We start from the raw sequence: 21,342 nt of genomic DNA on the forward strand, positions 1-21,342 counted from the left end.
GCGACTAAAAAAAATCGCATAGTGTAGCCTACAATAGCTTTCTTTCTGTATACCCCTTTGTACTGTCCTCCTATCTCATGCTTTTAAGTCATGTAATCTTTAACACTCAAAGCACAAAGATGAGCAAACTTTAGCTGCACAATATAGTCTGTATTTCAAAAGTCCTCGATATTGACTTAATAAGTGGAGTAAAGAGGTGTACTGCTGGAATGCATATTGTATTTGTTTTTTGCAAAGCTGCTTCCTAGATACAGCAGTTGCCTGTTCCAGACTTTATGTAACCAAGCGTCTCATGCAGAGAAAGTAAGGCATTAAAACAGGAGTCAAAATCATTAACTTGACATTCTTAAGATCACTAGTATATATTAATTATTTTTTCTTGGCACTTTACTATGGCCTTGTACCTTTTTCTTATTGATTTGATTTGTGTGGACAACAAGCAGGTATGATTATAGCCATGCTGTAAGAAAATAAGAGGATAGTATAGTTTTTGTGTGGTATGTGGCATTAGCAACATATCAAAAGTTTGATTAATTATCATACTTAATCACTGAGTTACAAATAGTGGATGAGTTTTCAAGGAGGACAGACAACTGTATAAAATGTATATTACATCTGTTTGGCTGCTTCCTTTATAATTTCCCAGAAGTATTGTTAATGCAAAAGCCATTAACATTTACAGTAAGTACCTCTCAACACATGGAAAATAAAGTTAATTCATCTGTAATAATATTGCCAAGATGCATTTGTAATTATGTAGATGTGTATTTTACAAAACATGAAAGAAAAACTGTAAGAAAAAAAAGATGCCAACTATGGGTCCCCAGAGCAATCAGTCTTTTACTGGCTGTCAACTTGTGTGGATGTGTGTGTACTTAGAAAAGAAATGGTCTATCAACTGAAATATATCTTTTTTTAACATCATCCAGATGTTGATCATGAAACAGCTTACAGAGGGTTCTTACGAAATTACATCCTGCCTGTTGGATAACATTGCTGCCTCTAGATTGAACAGATCAGTTATACATGCTGTAAACCTGTATGTCTGTGTACCTGACTCCTTCTGTCCCCGCTATTTGTTTCCCACTCTGCCTTCCTGCTTGCTTTTTGGCTCTTATGTCTCTTAAGCTTCCACATTTGTTCCACATTTGCCGCACATGTTTGGTCTTTCTGCCTGCCTGTCTGTCTGACAGCCATCACCACAGTTTTCTCTCCGACTGTCTGTACAGTAACACTCACAAACTCCAGATGTCGCCTCTTGGGGAGGTTGATGCTTCAGTAGGGTTTAAATCAAACCATTACACTTAAAGCTAACCTGTAAATCTGCCCCCCCCCCCCCCCCATCCCACCATGCCCCTCATCTCTTTATTGTCTATATTTCTTCCTCATGACTCTCTCTGTTTCTACATACGATCAATATATGGTCCAGATGTGGTCATTGGTTGGTGTGTCATGTAAGATGTGGCCATTTAACCTGTCTATGACCTGCAATCCACTGTCTCTTTCTTCATTTTCATCCCAGAAACTCTGATCAGATAACCTCTCCCACGAAATTCAGATGAGTGACAAATTAAAGGAAAAACCTGAATAAACGAGTGGAGAAACATAAAGAATGCGGATGTTTCTACACAGGTGCACTTCATGGTACAATTAACATCCATGACTGTGATGCTCGTGCATTAGTGTGATATGTAAGTAAAACCAGAAGAGCAAGTCTTCCTCAGGTGACGGAAAATGTCAGTGCAGGACGTGATCAGACTGTGTTAGCAAGAACAGTCCGTTGACAATTACATAGAGAGAGATATTATAATAGGCTTGCAGTGTGTAAACCCCTCATTACAAAGATGCACATTTGAGAGTTAAGTGGTGCAAAAACCATAGGCAGTGATATGGTCAGATGAGTCAGCTTTCACCGTATTCTCGACAAGTTGGCGAGTGCATGTGTGGTGTACACCAAGAGAACTGTACATGAATGCTTGAATGCTTGACCTCATGGTGGCCCTGTTATGCTGTGGGGGGTATTTTGCTGGCATGGTTTGGGTCCACTTGTCCCCTTAAAGGGAAGGTCATTGCAAATCAATACAAAGCTGTTCTGAGTCATCACTTTTGTCCTATGATGAAACATTTCTATCCTGATGAGAGGGGTCTCTTCCAGGATGACAATGCCCCCATCCACAGTGCACGAGGGGTCACTGAATGGTTTGATGAGTATGAACATGATGTGAATCATATGCTATGACCTTCACAGTCACCAGATCTCAACCAAATTAAGCAACTGTGGGAGATTTTGGACTGACGTGTTAGACAGCGCTTTCCACCACCATCATCAAAACACTGAATGAGGGAATATCTTTTGGATGAATGGTGTTCATCCCTCCAGAAGAGTTCAGATACTTGTAGAACTAATGCCAAGGCACATTGAAGCTGTTCTGGTGGCATGTGGTGGTCCAACACTAAGACACTTTAACGCAGGAGGTGTGATGTTCTTATACCCACAGGTTCTTAGAGTGTGTCTTTAGACATACAAAGCACAGAACTTTGCCAACAGAGACCATGGTTTATGTCCTGTTTCCCTTGTGTTTTTATGTTTATACCACTAAAACACTTGGAAAACTTTAGTGAAGTGAGGATAAATTAAATATGTAGGCATGTAGTGAACATTTTTGCAGATATGTTCAGTAAAAATGTTTCCTCATTACTGTATGTTAGGTATATTTTTAATACAGGGATATTACATTTCTTGCAAAATGTATTTGTTATCGCAAATTAATTGTATGAACATAATTTTTAGGACACAGGGTTGCATCAGGATGAATAGTTAGCTGTAGTTAAAGGAGACCATGTTTTTTCTTTCTCCTACCTATCTCTGTCTCACTCTTATTCTCTCTGTCTCTCCGCAGTTACAGTACATGCTCCACATGTGGTAACTGGGGTTGTGCGGTGGTTCAGCAAAGTTCAAATTCCACCCACACCATATGGGTGACTGAAAGACCAGCTCCCTCTTGGTATAGTAGGTTTATTGACAGAGCTAAAATTTACATTGGCTTCAGCACACCCAAAGGAAGAAACATCACTTAGTTTCTTCAAACACTGTGACAGACAATGGGCTGTGTAATTATTCAGATTCAAGGTGGTTGGAACACCTCTGTATAAACTCATGAAAAATGGATTGTTGCACTGATGTACTGTATAGATTAGATTTATGCAAATGTACTGAATACTGAGAAGATGGAATTAAATCAGGAAACACAAAAGGTAAATAAATCAAGCATAGACCATTTCTCTTACCTCCACTCTACAGGGAAGTGGCAATATCCAGAAGATGTCGGTTGAAGGAGCACAAGCAGGAGGAGAGAGGAGTAGAAGAGAGACAGACAGACGATGGGAGGCAAACAGATAAAAATTAGTCTTGGTAGGAAGAGAAAACCAACCATGGTGCTCCTCTCACCAACTCATAGCTAGCTGTGAGGAGACTGAAGAACAACCAGGTGGAAGGACAGTGTGTGTGGTCAGGGAGCAAAGTATGTATGTGTTTTTGTAGGTGACTGTGGTCATGGGGTAGGTGTGTGGGTGGGTGTGGTTGAAAAGTATCAGCCAAATGGTGTAGACAAAAAAACAGCTGAAACCACACAAAGCACAACTAATATAACTGGCAGCTAACATAACACAAGACAAAGTAGCAACAACCCCCTAACACACACAACACAAGGGCTACAGGTTATAACTATTAGGTTTTCTTTAATGTGACACACTGATTTTGCAACATTTGAAATCTTAGTGTGGAATTGAAACACATGCCCACCTGCGACAGTGACTTTAGCTGTTGCTTTGACGGTGTTGACTCCAGCACTGTGTCTGTTGGACGCCTGACATGTATACAGAGCCGGCTTATTCACAGTCACTTTAAGAACGGACAAGATCACCTCTCCCACCAAGGTCTCATCGACTGATGCGCCTGAGATCTGGAAAAAATAATATTGAGAAAAAAACATAGACAGAAGAGAAATGTCATCATATGAAAGGAAGATTACACTTAAAGCTGCATTAATCTTTCTTTTTTTACCCTACCAGGGGAGACACTCCATAAGCAGCCAAAAATCACCCATGTTTGGCATATTATGGGTTTATAAACTTGATACAGTGAATATGTTTGCAAATTACTGGCTGTGTGGACATCTAGCAGACATTCAACATCAGTCCAGCTAAGGTTTTGGTCTCTACCAACTCCTGAAAAAATGATCTGGCTCTTAAACTACTAGATGCTCCACAATATTATCCAGCTAGTTGCTAACCTTGCCTGTTTGGGGTCAGGTAGTTTGCGCGTGGTTATCAGAGCTAACAAGTGTCCACTTCAGCTAGAAATAGGGTTGATGAACTGTGTGTAAATTGTTCAGATTATTTCATACACAGATTATTTTATAGTCTCATGGGTGTTGAGTTGATAAAATTTGGTGTATACACTGTATGTGTTTGGCATTACTATAGTATAACTATTTGTCATCATTTAAAATATCTTAATATTTTTTGGTATTCACGTGTTGTATTCACACCTACATATAAAAGTTACATAAGTGAGAATGTGTAGCGTGTGTGAGTGAGAGAGTCAAGGTGCTGATGTGCGCCGCGTCTATATTTGAAGTTGTGTCTGACAGTGCCTGTTTTTAGGATGTGCTCTATCCAGCACTGCTGAAATAAATGACCTCTACAAGCTGCCAGAAACACAGCTCCCACAGTCATTTTAAATCAGCACACACGCATGCATAGTATTTACAAGCATTATGGGCCTGTAATCACATTGTAGCTAGCACCCAAGACTATTAAATACCCAGACATTATGTGGTCTATGTCTGCCCGCAGTGGCATGCGTGAAAAATGTGTGCTGTCTTCTTGGAAAAAGTCGTGTTTAACAATCTTTTAAGTGATCAAGTATGAAATCTAACCATGATTTCAAAAGATATTCATTGTACAGTTCAGTAGCAAATAAGGTATTATTAGGTATAATTTCTATTAGTGTTTTAGCAGGACTGATCAATGCTCCATAAAAGCACATGGGGTTACAGAGGTGGAGTTGGAAATTGTACACAAACCGTAAACAAAGGTTTTAATTTTACTACACCAATTAAAATAGAGCATTGTTCTTTCTTGGTCTTATTAACTGACTGTTTTATAAGTGTTGTATAGTCTACAAGAAGTGGAGAACTAAGCTGTTCAAGTACACATGGTCCTCGTGTTTTACTAAAGTTATGTACCTCCACCATCTGTAAGAAAGAGTCTTTTGCACTTGGCATGAGTCATGAATAATGTCTTCTCCTGCTGACCCATAAAAGCATTGCATGTGGTTGTAAGAGCAAGCGTGATTAAAACCAATCCATCACAATGACTCACATGTTAGAACATATCATTAGATTATTGGACTCAAAACATCTGGACACTTGGGTCACTAAATTTTTTTCAGTTATGTTGATTGTTTATGTGCTTTTTTATGATCTGAATATAGATCAGTCCTCTCTGATTTCGTAATCTTACTTACTTAGATGGACTGTCGGAACATCTAGCCAGAGTCTTCAAATCACAAGTCACCACTTACCACAAAGTATTCAACACCATAAGACCTTAAGAACCTTAGTGATACATGGTTTTCCGCTCCCTTTATAAAACAACTCAATTACAGCTGATAATACTGTCTAAATGGAAGGCAATCTCTTTAATCCCTTGTCACCATAATGAGAATTCCTTTGCTGTTTATATCACTGATCCCACAGCCAATCTTTGAACGCATTAACTGTTTTGTGTGTGTGTGTGTGTGTGTGTGCGAGTGTGTGTGTGACAGAGCAAGTGAGCGAAGGATAAAGAGACAAAGTGGATAATTTCTTGTATGTGTCAATTACAATATACTGTCTGTATGTGTGTGTGGGTGTGGATTTGTGTTCCCAATGTCCTTACAGTATTTGCCCTTGCTCAGGCATATGACTACTAAGAAATCATTTGCTTTGGAGTAATTGTTTTGTTGATCAAGCCACATGGACAGCAGACCAGACGACATCAGACATCAGATGAGATTGTCCTCCCAAGAAAAATGATAGGATCAGTCATTTCAGCAAATGCCCCAAAATGATACATGTTTGATTGCAAGGAGGAAATCATTATTATAGACTGGCAAAGTCCTACCTCCTCCTTATGGATGAGTCAACATTGTTTGGTTTTTTTCACCATGACCATGATCATCCCCTACCCTTAATAAAGTGCTTATTTTAAACAAAACCATGGTCTTTCCCTGCACCTAACCAAACCTTAACCATGGCACTGTCACATCCTAAAAAAATCATGTATTTTTTTCAACAGTGATTTGTAATGGTTTTGGAAGGCACAGACAAATGATGATGTTAGGGACGTCACATCAGACAACACTTCTATGTGTTGTTTTGGGATGTATGGACCATCTACATATTTTATCATCCAATTATGAGTGCTTGTTGGATAGATAGACAGTATGTGAAGATGAAGATTTCCTTAATAAAACTTCATGTGACTATTTCTATTTCAAAAGGCAGTAATGCATATTGGCTTTTGTGGCCACATGGTCTCTTATTGTCGCAGCTTTCCCATTTTGTAAGGCTGTCCAGCTGACAATGTGTCACAATGTCAACAACGTGATACAATTTCTCTGATGTTGGCTGTGCTGACTGACATTTAAGCCAAACTCAAGCACTTGTGAAGGAGACAAGAATATTCCTGCTGAGATCACAGGCGTTTATGAGAGGCCGATGGGACCGGGCAGACATGGACGGATTGATGCTTTGTATTTAATTGCATAATTTTTGCTTTTAGAGAGCTTTAGTGTCACAAATGTTTTTTTTAGAGGCTTTGAAACCTTGCAAGAGGGACATTTATGGGGATACAATAAATTTGCACACTGACGTACACTTTAATGAAGAGCTTGCATGTCAAAACATTGGATTAATAAAAACTTGAGAGCTTGCAAATTTAAGTGTGCAAAAAGCCTCTTCCTCTCTCCTTTGCCTTACTTAACTAAGGTTGGATGTCCAGTATCCACCTTTTTGCTTTGATACAACGAATTCCCCAATTCTTTCTTCTCCAATGTTCATATTTGAACATAATCAAATTCGGCACAAAACATAAGCTAATGAGAGCTTCAATAGAAAAATATCATAATCAGTAATGGCCTCTTAGAAACTCATATGGGTTTAAACCAAAGAGCACATCACTGCACACACAAACACACACTGAACTTGAACACTCACAGTATTCCCATTTTCCAGCCAGGTGATAGTGGGGATCGGATTTCCTGTGGCGTTGCACTCCAGAGAGATCTGGCTGCCATACCCTACTCTTTTCTCCTTGGGAACTCGCAGGATCCGTGCTGGAGCTAGACACATACACAAACCACACACAGACATATGGTATAGAGACATAAATACACATACAGTAGATGTACAATACATACTGTATACAGAGACCATTAACCTTTGTGTTTTGTTGACATTGGATTTACTTCCTCATTGTTTGGGAACTAAAAAATCAACTTTTCTTTTTCTTAAGGCACTGCACACCCCCACAGGTGTTTTGAGTTATTCTGGATAATTAGATCTCTGCTCAGGTTAAAGGTTTGGGTGGAGGGATTCATGTGACTCCATGTACCAATAAGCATGATGAAGGTGTAATTTGTTCTTCCCCAATAGGTGCGACTAATACGTCCATCAAGCAAAGTTTGCTCATGCTCACACAGTCCTGAGAGGAGGGGCCTTTCTCAATCTGCATTCTTGTCTTTACCTGTGTTCTTGTGTACTTGTGAAACGTCATCAATCATCAATCAAAGCCCACATCTAGCCAAGTATGGACCAAATGTCCAGATGTGTACTTGGTTCCTCCTGTTTTATTGAGGATACATCAGGAGATCGGAGTTTGTACTCCTAAATCGAAATTGCCAAGTTATAACTTCCAAGTATGCAAGTCCAAACTTGGTATTGAAAAAGGTCTGAGGTCTGACGAGCCAAAGTAATTAAACTCACCTATGTGGCTTTACCATGGGTGTACATGGCCTTTAAAGCTTTCTATTCTTTTCCAAAATGTAGAAAAGTATGGACATGGTAACCCTTCCCTCAGCCACAAACTGGGCTTGCATTTGAAAAAGTGGACAAAATACTGAAAGCATTGTTTTTACACTAAATAAGGAAATATTTAATTTGGAAGGAGCGGTACTGCATATAAATACTCTTAACTCCAACTCTACCACAGAGCATAGAGCATATGAAAATTAAATGTTTTATAGCTGGGGTCTTTGAAACCAGAAGTAATGCATAATTTTTTGTAATGGACCTCTGAAATATGTAATCCAGTCAAAACATGTTTAGAAGCAATTATCACATTCTCAATTTGGACAAGTAATTAAGTATCAGTCTAAGGAAACAATATTAAGTATGTTTTTGGAGCTGTTAAAGAGATCCAGGGGTCCTCATCATATTATGGGTACATATTTTTAGAGATATATGTATCTACAAAGCATATAGGAAAAGTACCATGTATGAATATTGGTGTAGATAGTGAAATAAGATTAAAATACATACCCTGTACTTCTATGGTGACAGGTTTGGAAAAGGCCAAGCCAAAGCTATTCCTGGCCACACAGCGATACTGTCCTGCATCTTCCTTTTGTATGTTATGGATCTTCAACGCACCATAGTCAAGAATGGTAACACGGTCAGTGACCTGGGAGAGATGATACTATTTGTTGGAATGATTCCTTTTTCTTTTCTTTGATATAATTGATATCTAAACATTATTAGAACATTGTTTTTCATCTCTGAGACACTAGAAACCTGGAGTCTGGATAGCCAGTCTTGGTCAGACAGATACAAACACTGCACTACACTATCAGCCAATGATTATTTAACTAAAGCTAAATCTGTGAAATGTTTCATGTCATTGGGAAACTTATCAAAAGCTTTCTGCATACCTTAATAAGCTCATCATCTTTGAGCCAGGTGACGTCTGGTTTGGGGTTGCCAAGAGTAACACAAGGCAACACGGCTTTGGATTCAACCAGAAGGGTTACATTAGTTGGGTGGCGTTTGATCTGTGGCTCTGATGGAGAGACAGACAAGACAAGAGACAAGATACAGTGGTTTAGCCATTTGTCTCAATGTGTTGCCAACTATAACATCTGATCATGTAGATCAAGATGGACTGGATTCCAGCCCTACAACCTTGGAGGAAAGCAGACATACTCATCTTTAGCTGCAGAGCTCCACAGCTCTTGGCTGGCTCTCCAATGCCATTAGTGGCAAGGCAGCAGTACTCTCCATTGTCTGACTCTCTTACATGAGGGATGATTAGCATCTGTCCCTGCTCCCTGGTAATGTACCGTGGGTCATAGTACCTGATGGGACAAAAAGGGTGAAGTGACCAGTTAACTTTTTACCATATACGGTAGTACATTATACAGAGAAAATTGAAGTTGCATTTCAGTTTGTTTGTGCTTCAGGTGAAAACATGTACTTGAACCCAATGGGAAAAGTTTATTGGTTATGGAAAATTAAGAAACATGAGAAGCATAGGCTACATGTAAGACAAATGCCCTATCAACACTGAAAAATCCACACCAGTGTTTATAGCTGGTGTTATTGATATTTTATACATTTTTGCAGATGTTAGCATTGTGATGTCCAATGTTAGCAGTTAATGTTACTAAGGTTTTACTATCTTATTTTAATCTTATCCTTGCAATGGTCAAAACTAGATGCTATGTTTCCAATATCGTATCATTTTTTGCTAGTATTAGCCAAAACTGGTAAATAATGTTGACGTTGCTCATATTTTACAATTTCACCTTAATGTTAGCTTGTTGGCCAAAATTAGCAGCTAATGTCACTGTCTTTTTAGCATTGAGCTGTAGCCTTGTAGCTACATTAGAAGTTAACTTTAATAGGTGTTCAATCATTTTTGACTTTGTTAGTTTTGTAAAGGCCATACTCAGCACTTACTGTTACTGATATTCTCTTGTTTTACCTTAAGCATATAGCATTGTGACTTTGTAATTTAGCAGCTATTTACCATTTTTAAGGCTAGTCTTGTGGTGACAAAGTTTAGCAGCAAGCTAATACTGAATTATTACCATTTTACAATGATAAAAATGAAAGCCATTATGAGTGAGGGTACAAGGAGCACTATCTACAGAAACTTGAAAAAAGAAAAGTTAACAGAAAAAAGACACCACAGTATTATCCAAACATTTTGATTGAAATTATTAGTTATGCATAATGTGATATACTTGAGGGGCAAAGAGTATGATGCATTAAATATGTAGCCAAAATAAAGATATAAAGGTATATTTCTTAATTAACCTGTGAGTGTAGACTCTGCTAACTTACATTATTGGTTGATTATTCTTGGTCCAAGTGATGTCAGCGGGGGGGCGGGACTCCACCTCACAGATAAAGGTGGCATTGTGATCCAGTAGTACATCCACTGTCTCTAATAATGTGATGATACGAGGTGCTAGGCAGAGAACATACAAAGAAAACATGAAGAGTTTTGTAACAAAGCAATAAGTCCATTATTTGCAAAAAGGACACATGGAAGATTTAACAATATCTTTCCTTAACAGTACCTTTCTTCATAAATTGGCAATGAATGTTGCCAGTGAGAATAAGTGTTTCTTCACCATACAGGCAATATTATTGCTTAACAAATTTGTCAATGCACAAGTTTGGCATGGTAGATTGGGTTGAAAATTGGGCTGTGCAGTCTTATTCAGAGAACTGCAAACAGCTGTATCTTTTCAGAAATTACATCTGAAGTATTTTGGTGTTTTGCAATGTCATATGAGGAAGAGTAGAAGAAAGAAGGATTAGAGGTAAGAGAGGACTGTGAGGGAAAGATAACAGTAGCTATGTATATTTTAACAAGTTAATTGTTGAACTTTATCAGACATTTTGAGGTTTGTTAGTTACAGCTTCATTTCTGTATTCAGGCAGAAGTTGAAGCAAGGACAACATTTTAATTTCACGATCAAGGACAGGCTCCATCGCCAGTGTACATGCTGTTCTCTACTATCTAATTTCAACAGATGGTCTGTGTTAAAAGAAAAGTGGGTAAATTACCCATTCTGTGTACTCTGAATGTACAAATTATTAGAACAACCTATTCTTTTTCATGATATAAACCAGGTGAATCCAGAATAAAGAGATGATCCATATTTATTTCACCCATACGGTAGGCTACAGTTGTAAAGTTTCAATCATGAAAAAGGAGAAGAGGGATTATTTTCAGACAAGGTGAGACAAGGGTAAAGCAACTCAGTATTAGAAAGGTAGTCCGATATTTATTTTTTTCTTTCTGGTGGAAAATATTGAGGAGGAGAAAATGAGCGAGGGAGTAAAAACAAAGAAAAGACATGATGAAAGGGGAAAAGGATGAGCGCAGGGGTGAAGCAGCAACTGTTTATATAGTCAGATCAGAGACATCAGGGTTGCTTTGAACTTTATATGAACTGAGAAGAGGTAGAGGCAAAATAGAAAACAGAGGAGAAAAGAAAATAACAAGAGAAAAGAGGGGAAGTAAAGTAGAGAAAGAAAGGAGGATAAAAGAAAGGCTTAGGGATTAAAGGACATTTGTTTTGTCTCTTGTGAAAGAAAGATTTCACAATAGCTGGAAAACAAACAGCCCACATCCCCACCCTTAACCCCGGGTCACTGCTGCTGTTTGACTCATGGACGGGTGATGAAAAGAGGGCTACTGTAAATCAAACTGAAAGCCTTACATGAGGTCAAGACATATGGTTTCAAACATTGAGATACACTTTTAGCTGAGGTCAAAGTAAGGTGAAAATATCTCACTAGAATAGCTGCTTTATTAAGTCATTTCATGAAGTCTAAAGAGCAAACATGGTAAACACTGTAAACATGTGGTTAGCATCTGCATGTTAGCAAGTAGCATTTAGATCAAAGCAGTGCTGTGCCTAAATACAGCCTCAAAGATGGGCTATCACCAGGCTCGGACTGGCAATCTGGTAATTCTGGTAAATGCCAGACAGGCTCACCTAGTGGGCCGCAAAGCCACCAGCAATCTGGGAAAAAAAATGTAACCTGCTGGCTGCAGCCCACTTGATATAGGAACAGCCCATCTGATTGGCGGTTACACAGTCCAAATAGTCAACTGTTGTCAACCATACTACCGTCCAGTTCACTGCCAAATCAAGAGGAGGAGGAAAGAGTCTGGACAGATTAGCAGGCTGATTCCAGTGGAGAGCAGGGTTATGAAAGGGAGGATGCTGCCGAGGATGAGTGAAAGATGCAACCTCCAACAAGTGTGACTGCTAACGTTAGCTCATGTAGTGACAGTGTTAACAGCAAAGCTCCAGACCTGACCCTCTCCGTTATGCAAGTAGCATGCAAGCACAGCTTTTTAACTTTAAAATTCATGAAGAACAGATTACAGAGCACTACATCTTGAAGCATTCATGCTTATGACTACAGAAAAGACATTCTTATAGCTTTGGACACTGATGAAATAACTGACAGGATGGCAGAGAAGAACACACTAACTTGGTAACTTGGGAGCTGACTTTCCCTCTAGGCTATTTCTTGGCTCTTTATTTATTTATTACATTATTTTATGAAACCCTGTAAGTACACCTGTTGTTAGGTTGTCAACTTGATATATATTGCTTAGCCTATATGTTTTAAATAGCCTGATATTGCTTTATAGAACTCATAAGGGCATGTGTTGGGGCTGATCCAGATAAAAATTGCCAGGACTGAATTTTGTTCTCAGTCCGACCCTGGCTATCTCTTTCATCAAACATGGTTAAAAATCTGCCATTGATAGTTTTCCAGTCAGTTTCATTTGGATATGGTACACTTGTGATATATAGACAAAAAGAATGAGGGTTTACCCGTGATTTTAAAACTAGTAGACTATTTCCAGGGAGTAGGCTATCACTCTTGGCAACTGAGATTCCTCACTATAAATAAAGTTTGATTTTAAACTCTGTGGATAATCAATCATGGTTTTGTGTGATTTTCTAATGTTATTCTATCATATACATTGCATATAAACTAAAATAATATTTTTGGTAGAATAAAAATTCCTTTTTTAAGTAGCCTACACATCTTTGAGGTGAAAAAAACAAAACAAGTCCTCTAAATAGGTCGTTTGACCATCTGGCGCCCCTATCGTCAGTAATTGGCAGGACATCATTTGTCTGTGCTTTCTAAAACCATTACAAATAAATGTTAAAAAATAATTATTTATGATGCAACAACACTGGTTAAGGTCTGGTTAGGTTTAGGCACAAAAAACAGGTTAGGTTAGGTTTAGGGAAAGATCATGGTTTGGGTTAAAATGATCACTTTGTTATGGTTAGAGAAACATGTGGTGTGGGCTAAAGTTACTACTTCCTTAAAATTAGGCGACCTTCGTCATCATAGCTACTTAATAACAACGGGGTTAAGGTTAGGGGACAATCATAGTTATGGACTCGCAGTTGGAAATGACTCGCAGTTCGAAATGTGACACTCTCGGCTGGAAACAGGAAACAGACAGCAGTCTCCTGTGGCAAAGTCCATTGTTGGTTATACCATCCATCCAACCCATCACATCCAAATGAGGAAATTTGTCAACTTATATAGACGTCATCATCTCTCAAATGCAACTATATGTCATTTTTGGGTGACTGACATTACAACCTATTGTGTTGTTTTCTTATGAGGACAGTCTCAAAAAAACACAATAAATACACACAGAAAATATTTCCTTCTGTAGATTTTGAAAATGTGGCATGCATTAATAATTCCATAAAAACTGTGATTACAGTTTTTCATTGTGGGCAATTTTACCACATTTTGCTGATGTAGCTATCATGGTATAGTTTGTTTAAAGTTAGGTATTACTTCCCCTTAGGTACTTTTGAATTAGATTTTGTTTTTAAATGTTGATTAGTATTTGTGTCATGTTATAGCCTACTAGATGCCTGATTTTTGAGTGTTTTTGTTGCAGAATGTGTATTTTTTTTCTCCTCAGTGTGTTACTATTTCTATTGCCATTATTATGCCTGAACAGATGGACCACATCTGACGAGTAAAGGTTCCACTATGGCTTAGCCACATGACTCATTATTTAGACCAAACAAGAGACTCACCAGAGTTGACCATGTGAGTGGTTCTTTGTTTGGAAATGCTCCTGCGTGTTGTTTGGACATGAGAGGTGATACAGTGCTGTGAAGGCCTCCAGTGGTCACATCTGGCATTTACTGTATGTATAACACAAATCTATTTGATCCACACCAACTGCCTCACATTATCACTCACTTTCCTTATTTTTGGCAGGACCAGAGGGGCCAGCCCTATAAACACGAAGGTCTGTCACTGACTGACTGAGTGATGAAGGCCAACTAATGGCGTAACTTCCTCAGTGACCTCGGCCAACTATCACCAATTCCTGTATCTGTTGTTTTAAATGAAAAGCCCTCTAGCATTTCATACACAGTTCAGTCATATACTAGATTTTGACCTATTCTTGTTAGTGTTAGTGTGGCTCCAGAATATACAGTTATAAGAGCTGAAAACTGTTCCTTTGTACTAGTTTGCTGTTCTTTATCAATCTGTGTATTTAATCCTTTTGTCCAAGAAAAAACTTGCTGGCCCACTACATCTCATCCATCATGATGGTGACCATATGTCTATTTTAACTGGTGGAATTTTTGTCCTTATTGCAGATGCCTTTTTCTGTGATGATCTCTAAATAAATCTTTCTCACGCAATGTTTGATTGTGTCTTTTCTGTGTTTTATTTACTCCAATAGCCTGTAGATCCCTGCACAAACAACCTCCCCCTTTTTTCAATGGCTGCCCTCCGTTCATAACTTATAACATCCTTTGGTTCGTTTGGTTCCTTTTGGTGTTTGCTTTGATTTGCAGCTTATCCTCCAGGTTTTTTTCCATACTCTGAGTCAAATTATAAACCATATTCTCTCTCTCTTTCACGCTATCATGCAGACTAGACACAAGTTTTTTACTTTAAACTTTCATTGTGGTCAAACAAGAACAAACACAAAAATAGAACTGTTCTTGCAGCATGTCAGAAGATCAGATGTTAGCAGAGTTAGCAGTCATCTATTGTTTGTACTAGTTCAGTACACACACACATGTTGCACACAGTTATACAGTATGTCAAGAAAATGAGCTTAAAACAACATAAAACTTAGCACGCAACATTAAACACCCTATTTAACTTGCATGCTGACAATTAGAGCATATTTTGCAATCATGACTGGCTCACAGCACACTAGTTCACTAATGGGTTATTATCAAAGACATCATTATTTTGAAAGAAATTATTAATTCTAAATGCTTACATGCTGGCTACAGTAAGTGCAGTGTTTTTGGCTCATGCTGTCACTGGTTCATTTTTCTGAAAGATTAAAAGCTTGAAAATGAAAATTGACCACTGGCCCTTGTTAACTTGCAAGGCAGCTGGATTCATGAGGTCACGAGATCACAAGATCACACAAGCATCCATCCGGTCACGCTTTAAGTAATGCGCTTGTGTCCGAACCGCCAGTGGTTCGGACCAATCAGCATCCTATGAGGATTCTTGCTTGATCTCATGAATCCAGCTGCCTCGCAAGGTAAGACGGTGATAGACGGTGACAGACAGATGATTCATCCAATCTCCTGCCAAGTATTTTTTGAAAGTGCCTGCCCTTTTCCAAACAGTTTCCAAGGACAACTTCTCAGATGGCTCTGTGAAACAAACCATCTGGCATGTCAGGTTATGGGCCTTGAAGAGGCCCAAGAAATATTCATTTTTTCTCTTTTCACTCTTATGCTTTTAATTTGCTGCATGTGCAAAACAGATTAATAATGATCAACATCCATTCTATGTGTTTGCTCGCACTCTTTTCAAATTACATCAAACACAGTTAATATAGCCAGCTCTGCCCAGCAGAACACATGAAAGTGAATCCTTTTGTGTCATCCAACTCAGCTTTGCTCAACTGAGCCACGTCTCAAAACCGCAACCATCTCACAAAGAGCAATAATAATAATGATATAATAACACAATTTTACAGTGCTTGTCAATCCAGTATTGCAAAAGATTAATTTGCAGCCACATCTGGTAAAACTGTGGCCAAGCACAGCTCAATCAAGTCACAGATGATTGAACTTGATATTAAAAAAACAAACCTCATTCATGTCAGTTTGGTTTCAGTTCAGTCTAAATCTTGTATATTGTAATATTGTAAATAGTTCATTAAGTCCATATTTACTTACATACATATTTACTTACATATTTATTTTTTCTGAGAGTGAGGTGAGACGATAGATATCAATCTCATGTCTATGAATTATATGGAGCTGGAGTGGTGTAAACAGTTAGCCTGTGTCTCTCCAAAGTTAAAAACCATGCCTACTAACACCTCTAAAGCTGACTAATTGAGGTATGTCTTGTTTAATTAACAGAAATGTTAAAAAAGGAAAGTTGGGTTTTTTAGCAGGAGCCACAAGCTGAAAGTTATAGCATAGCATATGGTGGCCATTCTCAACTGGTGGTTCTCAGAGCGCCATCTAGTGGGCCACAGAGGCAGTGGTTAGATTTTTTTTTTTTTTTTTTGGCAATTTACAAAGCTAGTTATTTGTATATCTAAATGTGTCAAGAATTCACATAAATAAAACACATCAAATTAAAATGCATAATTTCCATGACCAGTTACTTTTGAATATCACCACGCCAGTCACAACACATCGCCAGGTAGAGACAAACATGTTTTGCCACTGTTAGCTAGCTTATGTTACCCCAGATGCAGTGAAACAAAATGGATTGGTTTTTTGAAACGAAAAAGTGTGGGAGACAACCCTGCGCCAGTAAAAGCTCCAAAGTGTGTGGTGAGGAAATATGATCCTGAATACATTAAATTTGGATTCATAATGGCAGGCACTGATGCTGAGCCAAAAGCACAGTGTGTTGGATGTGGTGAAGTCCTGTCAAATGAGGCGCTAAAACCATCGAAGCTCCAGAAACACTTAAACACAAAACACCTGGGATGTGTTGGGAACCCAAAAGAATATTTCCTAAGGAAAAGGGACAGGCTTCAGGCACAACAGAAAGTCATCACAACATTAACAATTCAGTCAAAAGACACTTTGAAAGCCAGCTATATGGTTGCTGCTCATGTAGCTTGTAGCAAGAAACCTTTTACAATCGCAGAGGAGCTTATTTTGCCTAACGCTGTGGATATGTGCTTAGAGTTACTGGGGGAGGCAGCTGCAACTAAAATTCAGTCAATACCAATCTTCACTGACACCGTGAGCAGAAGAAATGTTGACATGAGTGATAACATAGAATGCCAACTTGTCATTTAAAGAATAAAGGCAAGCCTGTGACTGACTTGTTGACTGACTTTAACAATGCTGCTTTATTGTTAGTTTTTGTAAGATCAATGACAGTAATACATTGTGGTGTTGTCAAACAGATCCAAGAGAGGGCACCACACGCCAAGTGGATGCACTGTTTCTTACATAGGGAAAGTCTAGCAACAAAGCAGATGTCACCAGAACTACATGAACTATATATATATAGCATATGTAATATAGTGGCAACTATATTAAGAAAGATACACTCAACTCAAGGTGTTTTGCTGCTCTGTGTGAAAGACTTGATGAAGATCATTTGCAGCTCTTGTACCACAGTGAAGTAAGGTGGCTTTCAAGAGGACATGTGCTTAATCGCCTTTTTGAACTGAGGAAAGAAGTGCACACATTTCTGGAAGAGCAGCACTCCCCTCTTGCTGAGCATTACACACATGGTAACTTTTGTGCAAAATTGGCCTACTTATCAGATATATTTGACCAGTTAAATCAGCTCAATATATCAATGCAAGGCAGAAACAAAATTGAGGGCTTCTAGAAAAAAACCTCTTCGGAACAGAAGAGTCAAGGAGAGATGATTTGACATGTTTTCACCCCTAAGTGAAACTTTGGAAGCCTCCTCATGTCAACATATCCAGTGCTTTAACACACCATTTGATCAGTTGTCATGAAAGTTTGAGGACCTACGACATGGAAACCTTTGGATTTTGGACCCTTTTTCTGTGGATCCTACTTCAGAGGACATGGCTCTGTCCACTGTGTTGGAAAATGAACTGATGGAACTATCAACAGAAAGCAGCCTGAAGCCTCAGCTCACACAAGTTGACGTTTTATTCTGGATACTGGCTGTCGGTCAGTAACCCTCTCTGTCAAAACAGGCAATCAAATTTCTGATGCCTTTCACCATCACCTATTTATGTGAGTCAGGGTTTTCTATTGTGACTGTCACAAAATCAAAGACAAGGAACAAACTGAAAGCAACTTTGAATGCTACTCTGCATGTCAGCATCTCACCCATCCCACCACGACTTGATTTCATTATTTCCCAGATGCAAGTCCAAGTGTCTCACTGAGGGAAAGTAGAATATTTATTTTGGTCGATACAGCTGACAGTGGCATAACACACATTTACAACCCAGTTTATTTTTTCTCCTTTTTTGTCTTTTTTTCATTTATTTGGGAAGGTGATCCTTGCAACTTTTTAAGTTACAAAAGGTTGAGAAGCCCTGACAGATACTCCTTACACACAACACAATGCAGGTTACTGTGGAAATACAGTAGGTATCTCTTACATTTTGATGATTGATTTCCCCTTGTATGATGAAAATTTACCTTATTTGCAAAAACACTGCCATTAGCTGCTTTTTTTAAACAGCCATCCACATTCATTTCAGTCTTGTAATCACTGATATGCCAAGCACAGGTCATCTGCCAAGTCCAACCCAACACCATGCCAACCCAGCCCAGCTCACCATTTACAATCTCAACCTCAGCAGAATGTGACAGCATCTACAGCAGCTGTTTTCCTGATCTGCAGCATGTATTGTATATCTTTATAAAACATGTATTGTATGTCTTTGGTCTGATTTGCAGGCCTGTGCATGTGACTGTAAAAATGTGCCAACATTGGATATGGTGCCCATCTCACATGTCCTGAAATCCTGAAGCCACAGCTGAACTGTAGTCAAAAGTTTTGAACGGCCCATGAGATGTCAGTTTTTCCTAATTTTTGGACCTGTTTTCTTTTCACGATCAATACTTTCAATATGGCAAGTTCAATAGATGAGAGGTTTATTACAGCCATTAAAGCCTCTGAGTTCTGTTACTGTAAAAATATGGGTACGATGTCAAGGCTGCTCATAGTACGGATGTGGTGCATATGACATAGAGAAATGGTAATGACTAGTTCCTAACCACCTCTACAGCATGCTGCAACATGCTGCCGAAAGGATATAGGAAGGATATAGATTTAGTCAGATTTACACTGTGTAGGTCTATAAACACCTTCTCCTTTTCCCTGCAGGACACAGTGTAAAACAGGTGATCTCGGGATGTGGGGGAACTCAACGTGCTTTATAGAGAGAAACATACAGGTGCCAGAATAAAGGATGCTCTCTGTGATATTTCTTTTCTCCATATCTATTTGTTGTTGTGTTGATTTTCAGCCTACTGACCTATATCCTTTATATTTACTCACACATGTGCACACATACAGATGAAAGATCATGCAAAGCATACTGTTTATCATATTTTCCTTTTTTGTATATTCTGTTTACATTTTGTTATTATTATTAGAACTTACTAAGCACAAGGCAGCTGTCATAAACAGCTGAGGCAATTAAACAAGGTACTGTATACACAATTCATACTGTTTGTGTGTGTGTGTGTACAATGCCTGAATCTGCTTCAGTCATTTTGTGACAACTTATTCCGAAGAAGTCACTCTTACAAAACTTATTTGAGTGCCAGCATATGGAGGCTAAACGTACCTCTCTGTATCCCATAACTTGACGTGACCAAAACCAGCAGAAAGAGGATCTTGAAGACTGAAATGGCTTCCTCAAGCTTCATCATGGTTCTAGAATGGTCCGTCTGGACGAAGCTTTTTGACAAGTTCAGTATAAGCTGGTAGTTAGATTCCCATGACAAGTCAGGGGACGCTCTTGTTGGATCACTTGGTGTGTTTCTTCAGTCTGTGCGTCTGCGTGTGTCTTAGCCAGGGACAGCCATGAGCTCTTTGCTCAATACGGGACCAGCTCACTCACTATGTGTGTGTGTGTGTGTGTTAACTTTGTGATGGACAGCAGCAGCTGCTAGCTGTCCTCATGTACAGTCGTTCAGGCTTTGGAGCTACACTTAAAGCTCCAAAGGCTCCAGTTCAAGAGAACTACCCACAGTCACAGTGATCAACAATAGAGACAGTCACAGTGTTTATACATCCAACCATAAAAACAAGCTGCATTCAAGATTTAGCTCTTAGCTCTTTAGTGGCATGGCAGCTGAGATAAGTCACATTTGTCTCAAGATGGCTACAACAGGAACTAAATTGGACTGCTGTGTATTTGAATACAATACAAATCCACTTTCCATTTACATACAGTAGATTTTTTGTTGTTGCATTTCCCCAATCCAGTTTGTATCCAATCTAGTCCAAGCTGCAACACACAGTAATACAGAACTTTACACCACAGAGAGCAAAAAAAGGAAACAAAAGTACCACAAACTTTAACACTGCAGAGAGTTGTTACATCACCCATCAAACAGAGACAAGATAAGTTACTTTCTATGTTCATAAAGAGCAGAGAGTCAGGATAATACTGTACAAATACAGGTCACAACATTATACGTACATCTATAACCTTGTTTACCTGTAATATGCAGTCATATATGCAGATAAACAACATGAACAATATGTTTCACAAATGGACAACACATGAACACATCTGCACACATGACATGTATTTACTGTTACATTTTGACACATACATGCACAAGTTAGTCCAGGAGGCAGCCTTTGTGTCCACCTGTTGGTTGCCAGCCTGTATGTCCTGTTTTATTTTAGGAAAGGAATGGCATTTCAGTTCATTTGCTACTTATCCATTCTGCTTTGGATGGAGTCAACTATTGTACTCCCTCAGCAGGCTCTTCGCCTTTCACTGTGTCAATAAGGAAAAACTGTAGTCCAAATCTTTTTTTTTTCTTTTTTTTAATAGTTGTAGCTGTTGAGTTAACAAAAGTTTAATAAAGTTTTGTGCTACAGCGTGTGACTTAAATTTTCATATCACAAACAACAACGCTATAATAACACATTTGGCATCCCTATCATCATAAGTGATGTTATGGCTTTGTATTTCTTCCTGTCATGTGACAAACATGCATATTTCTTTCGCAGTGTTGAACCAAATCAGGTCAACATAATGGAGGATTCCCCCTCTTTTTAGGCAGTATATCTTCAC

The 21,342-nt window shown here is 38.7% G+C and overlaps 1 protein-coding gene across 1 annotated transcript in view; it reads right to left on the reverse strand.

Moving 5' to 3' along the window:
* The window catches only part of musk (muscle, skeletal, receptor tyrosine kinase), a 41,153-nt gene extending 21,000 nt beyond the window's left edge, over positions 1-20,153 (reverse strand). Inside the window, exons 1-8 of the mRNA XM_067574411.1 lie at positions 19,876-20,153; positions 10,389-10,515; positions 9,246-9,397; positions 8,975-9,102; positions 8,586-8,727; positions 7,263-7,387; positions 3,803-3,962; positions 3,289-3,295 (exon numbers count right to left, since the gene is read on the reverse strand). Coding sequence (XP_067430512.1) covers positions 3,289-3,295; positions 3,803-3,962; positions 7,263-7,387; positions 8,586-8,727; positions 8,975-9,102; positions 9,246-9,397; positions 10,389-10,515; positions 19,876-19,960 — 926 coding nt within the window. The 5' untranslated portion in view covers positions 19,961-20,153. The remainder of the gene's footprint in view (positions 1-3,288; positions 3,296-3,802; positions 3,963-7,262; positions 7,388-8,585; positions 8,728-8,974; positions 9,103-9,245; positions 9,398-10,388; positions 10,516-19,875) is intronic.
* Positions 20,154-21,342: the final 1,189 nt, after the last annotated feature.

Source organism: Thunnus thynnus, chromosome 19 (assembly GCF_963924715.1).
Source record: "Thunnus thynnus chromosome 19, fThuThy2.1, whole genome shotgun sequence".
Lineage (NCBI taxonomy): Eukaryota > Metazoa > Chordata > Actinopteri > Scombriformes > Scombridae > Thunnus > Thunnus thynnus.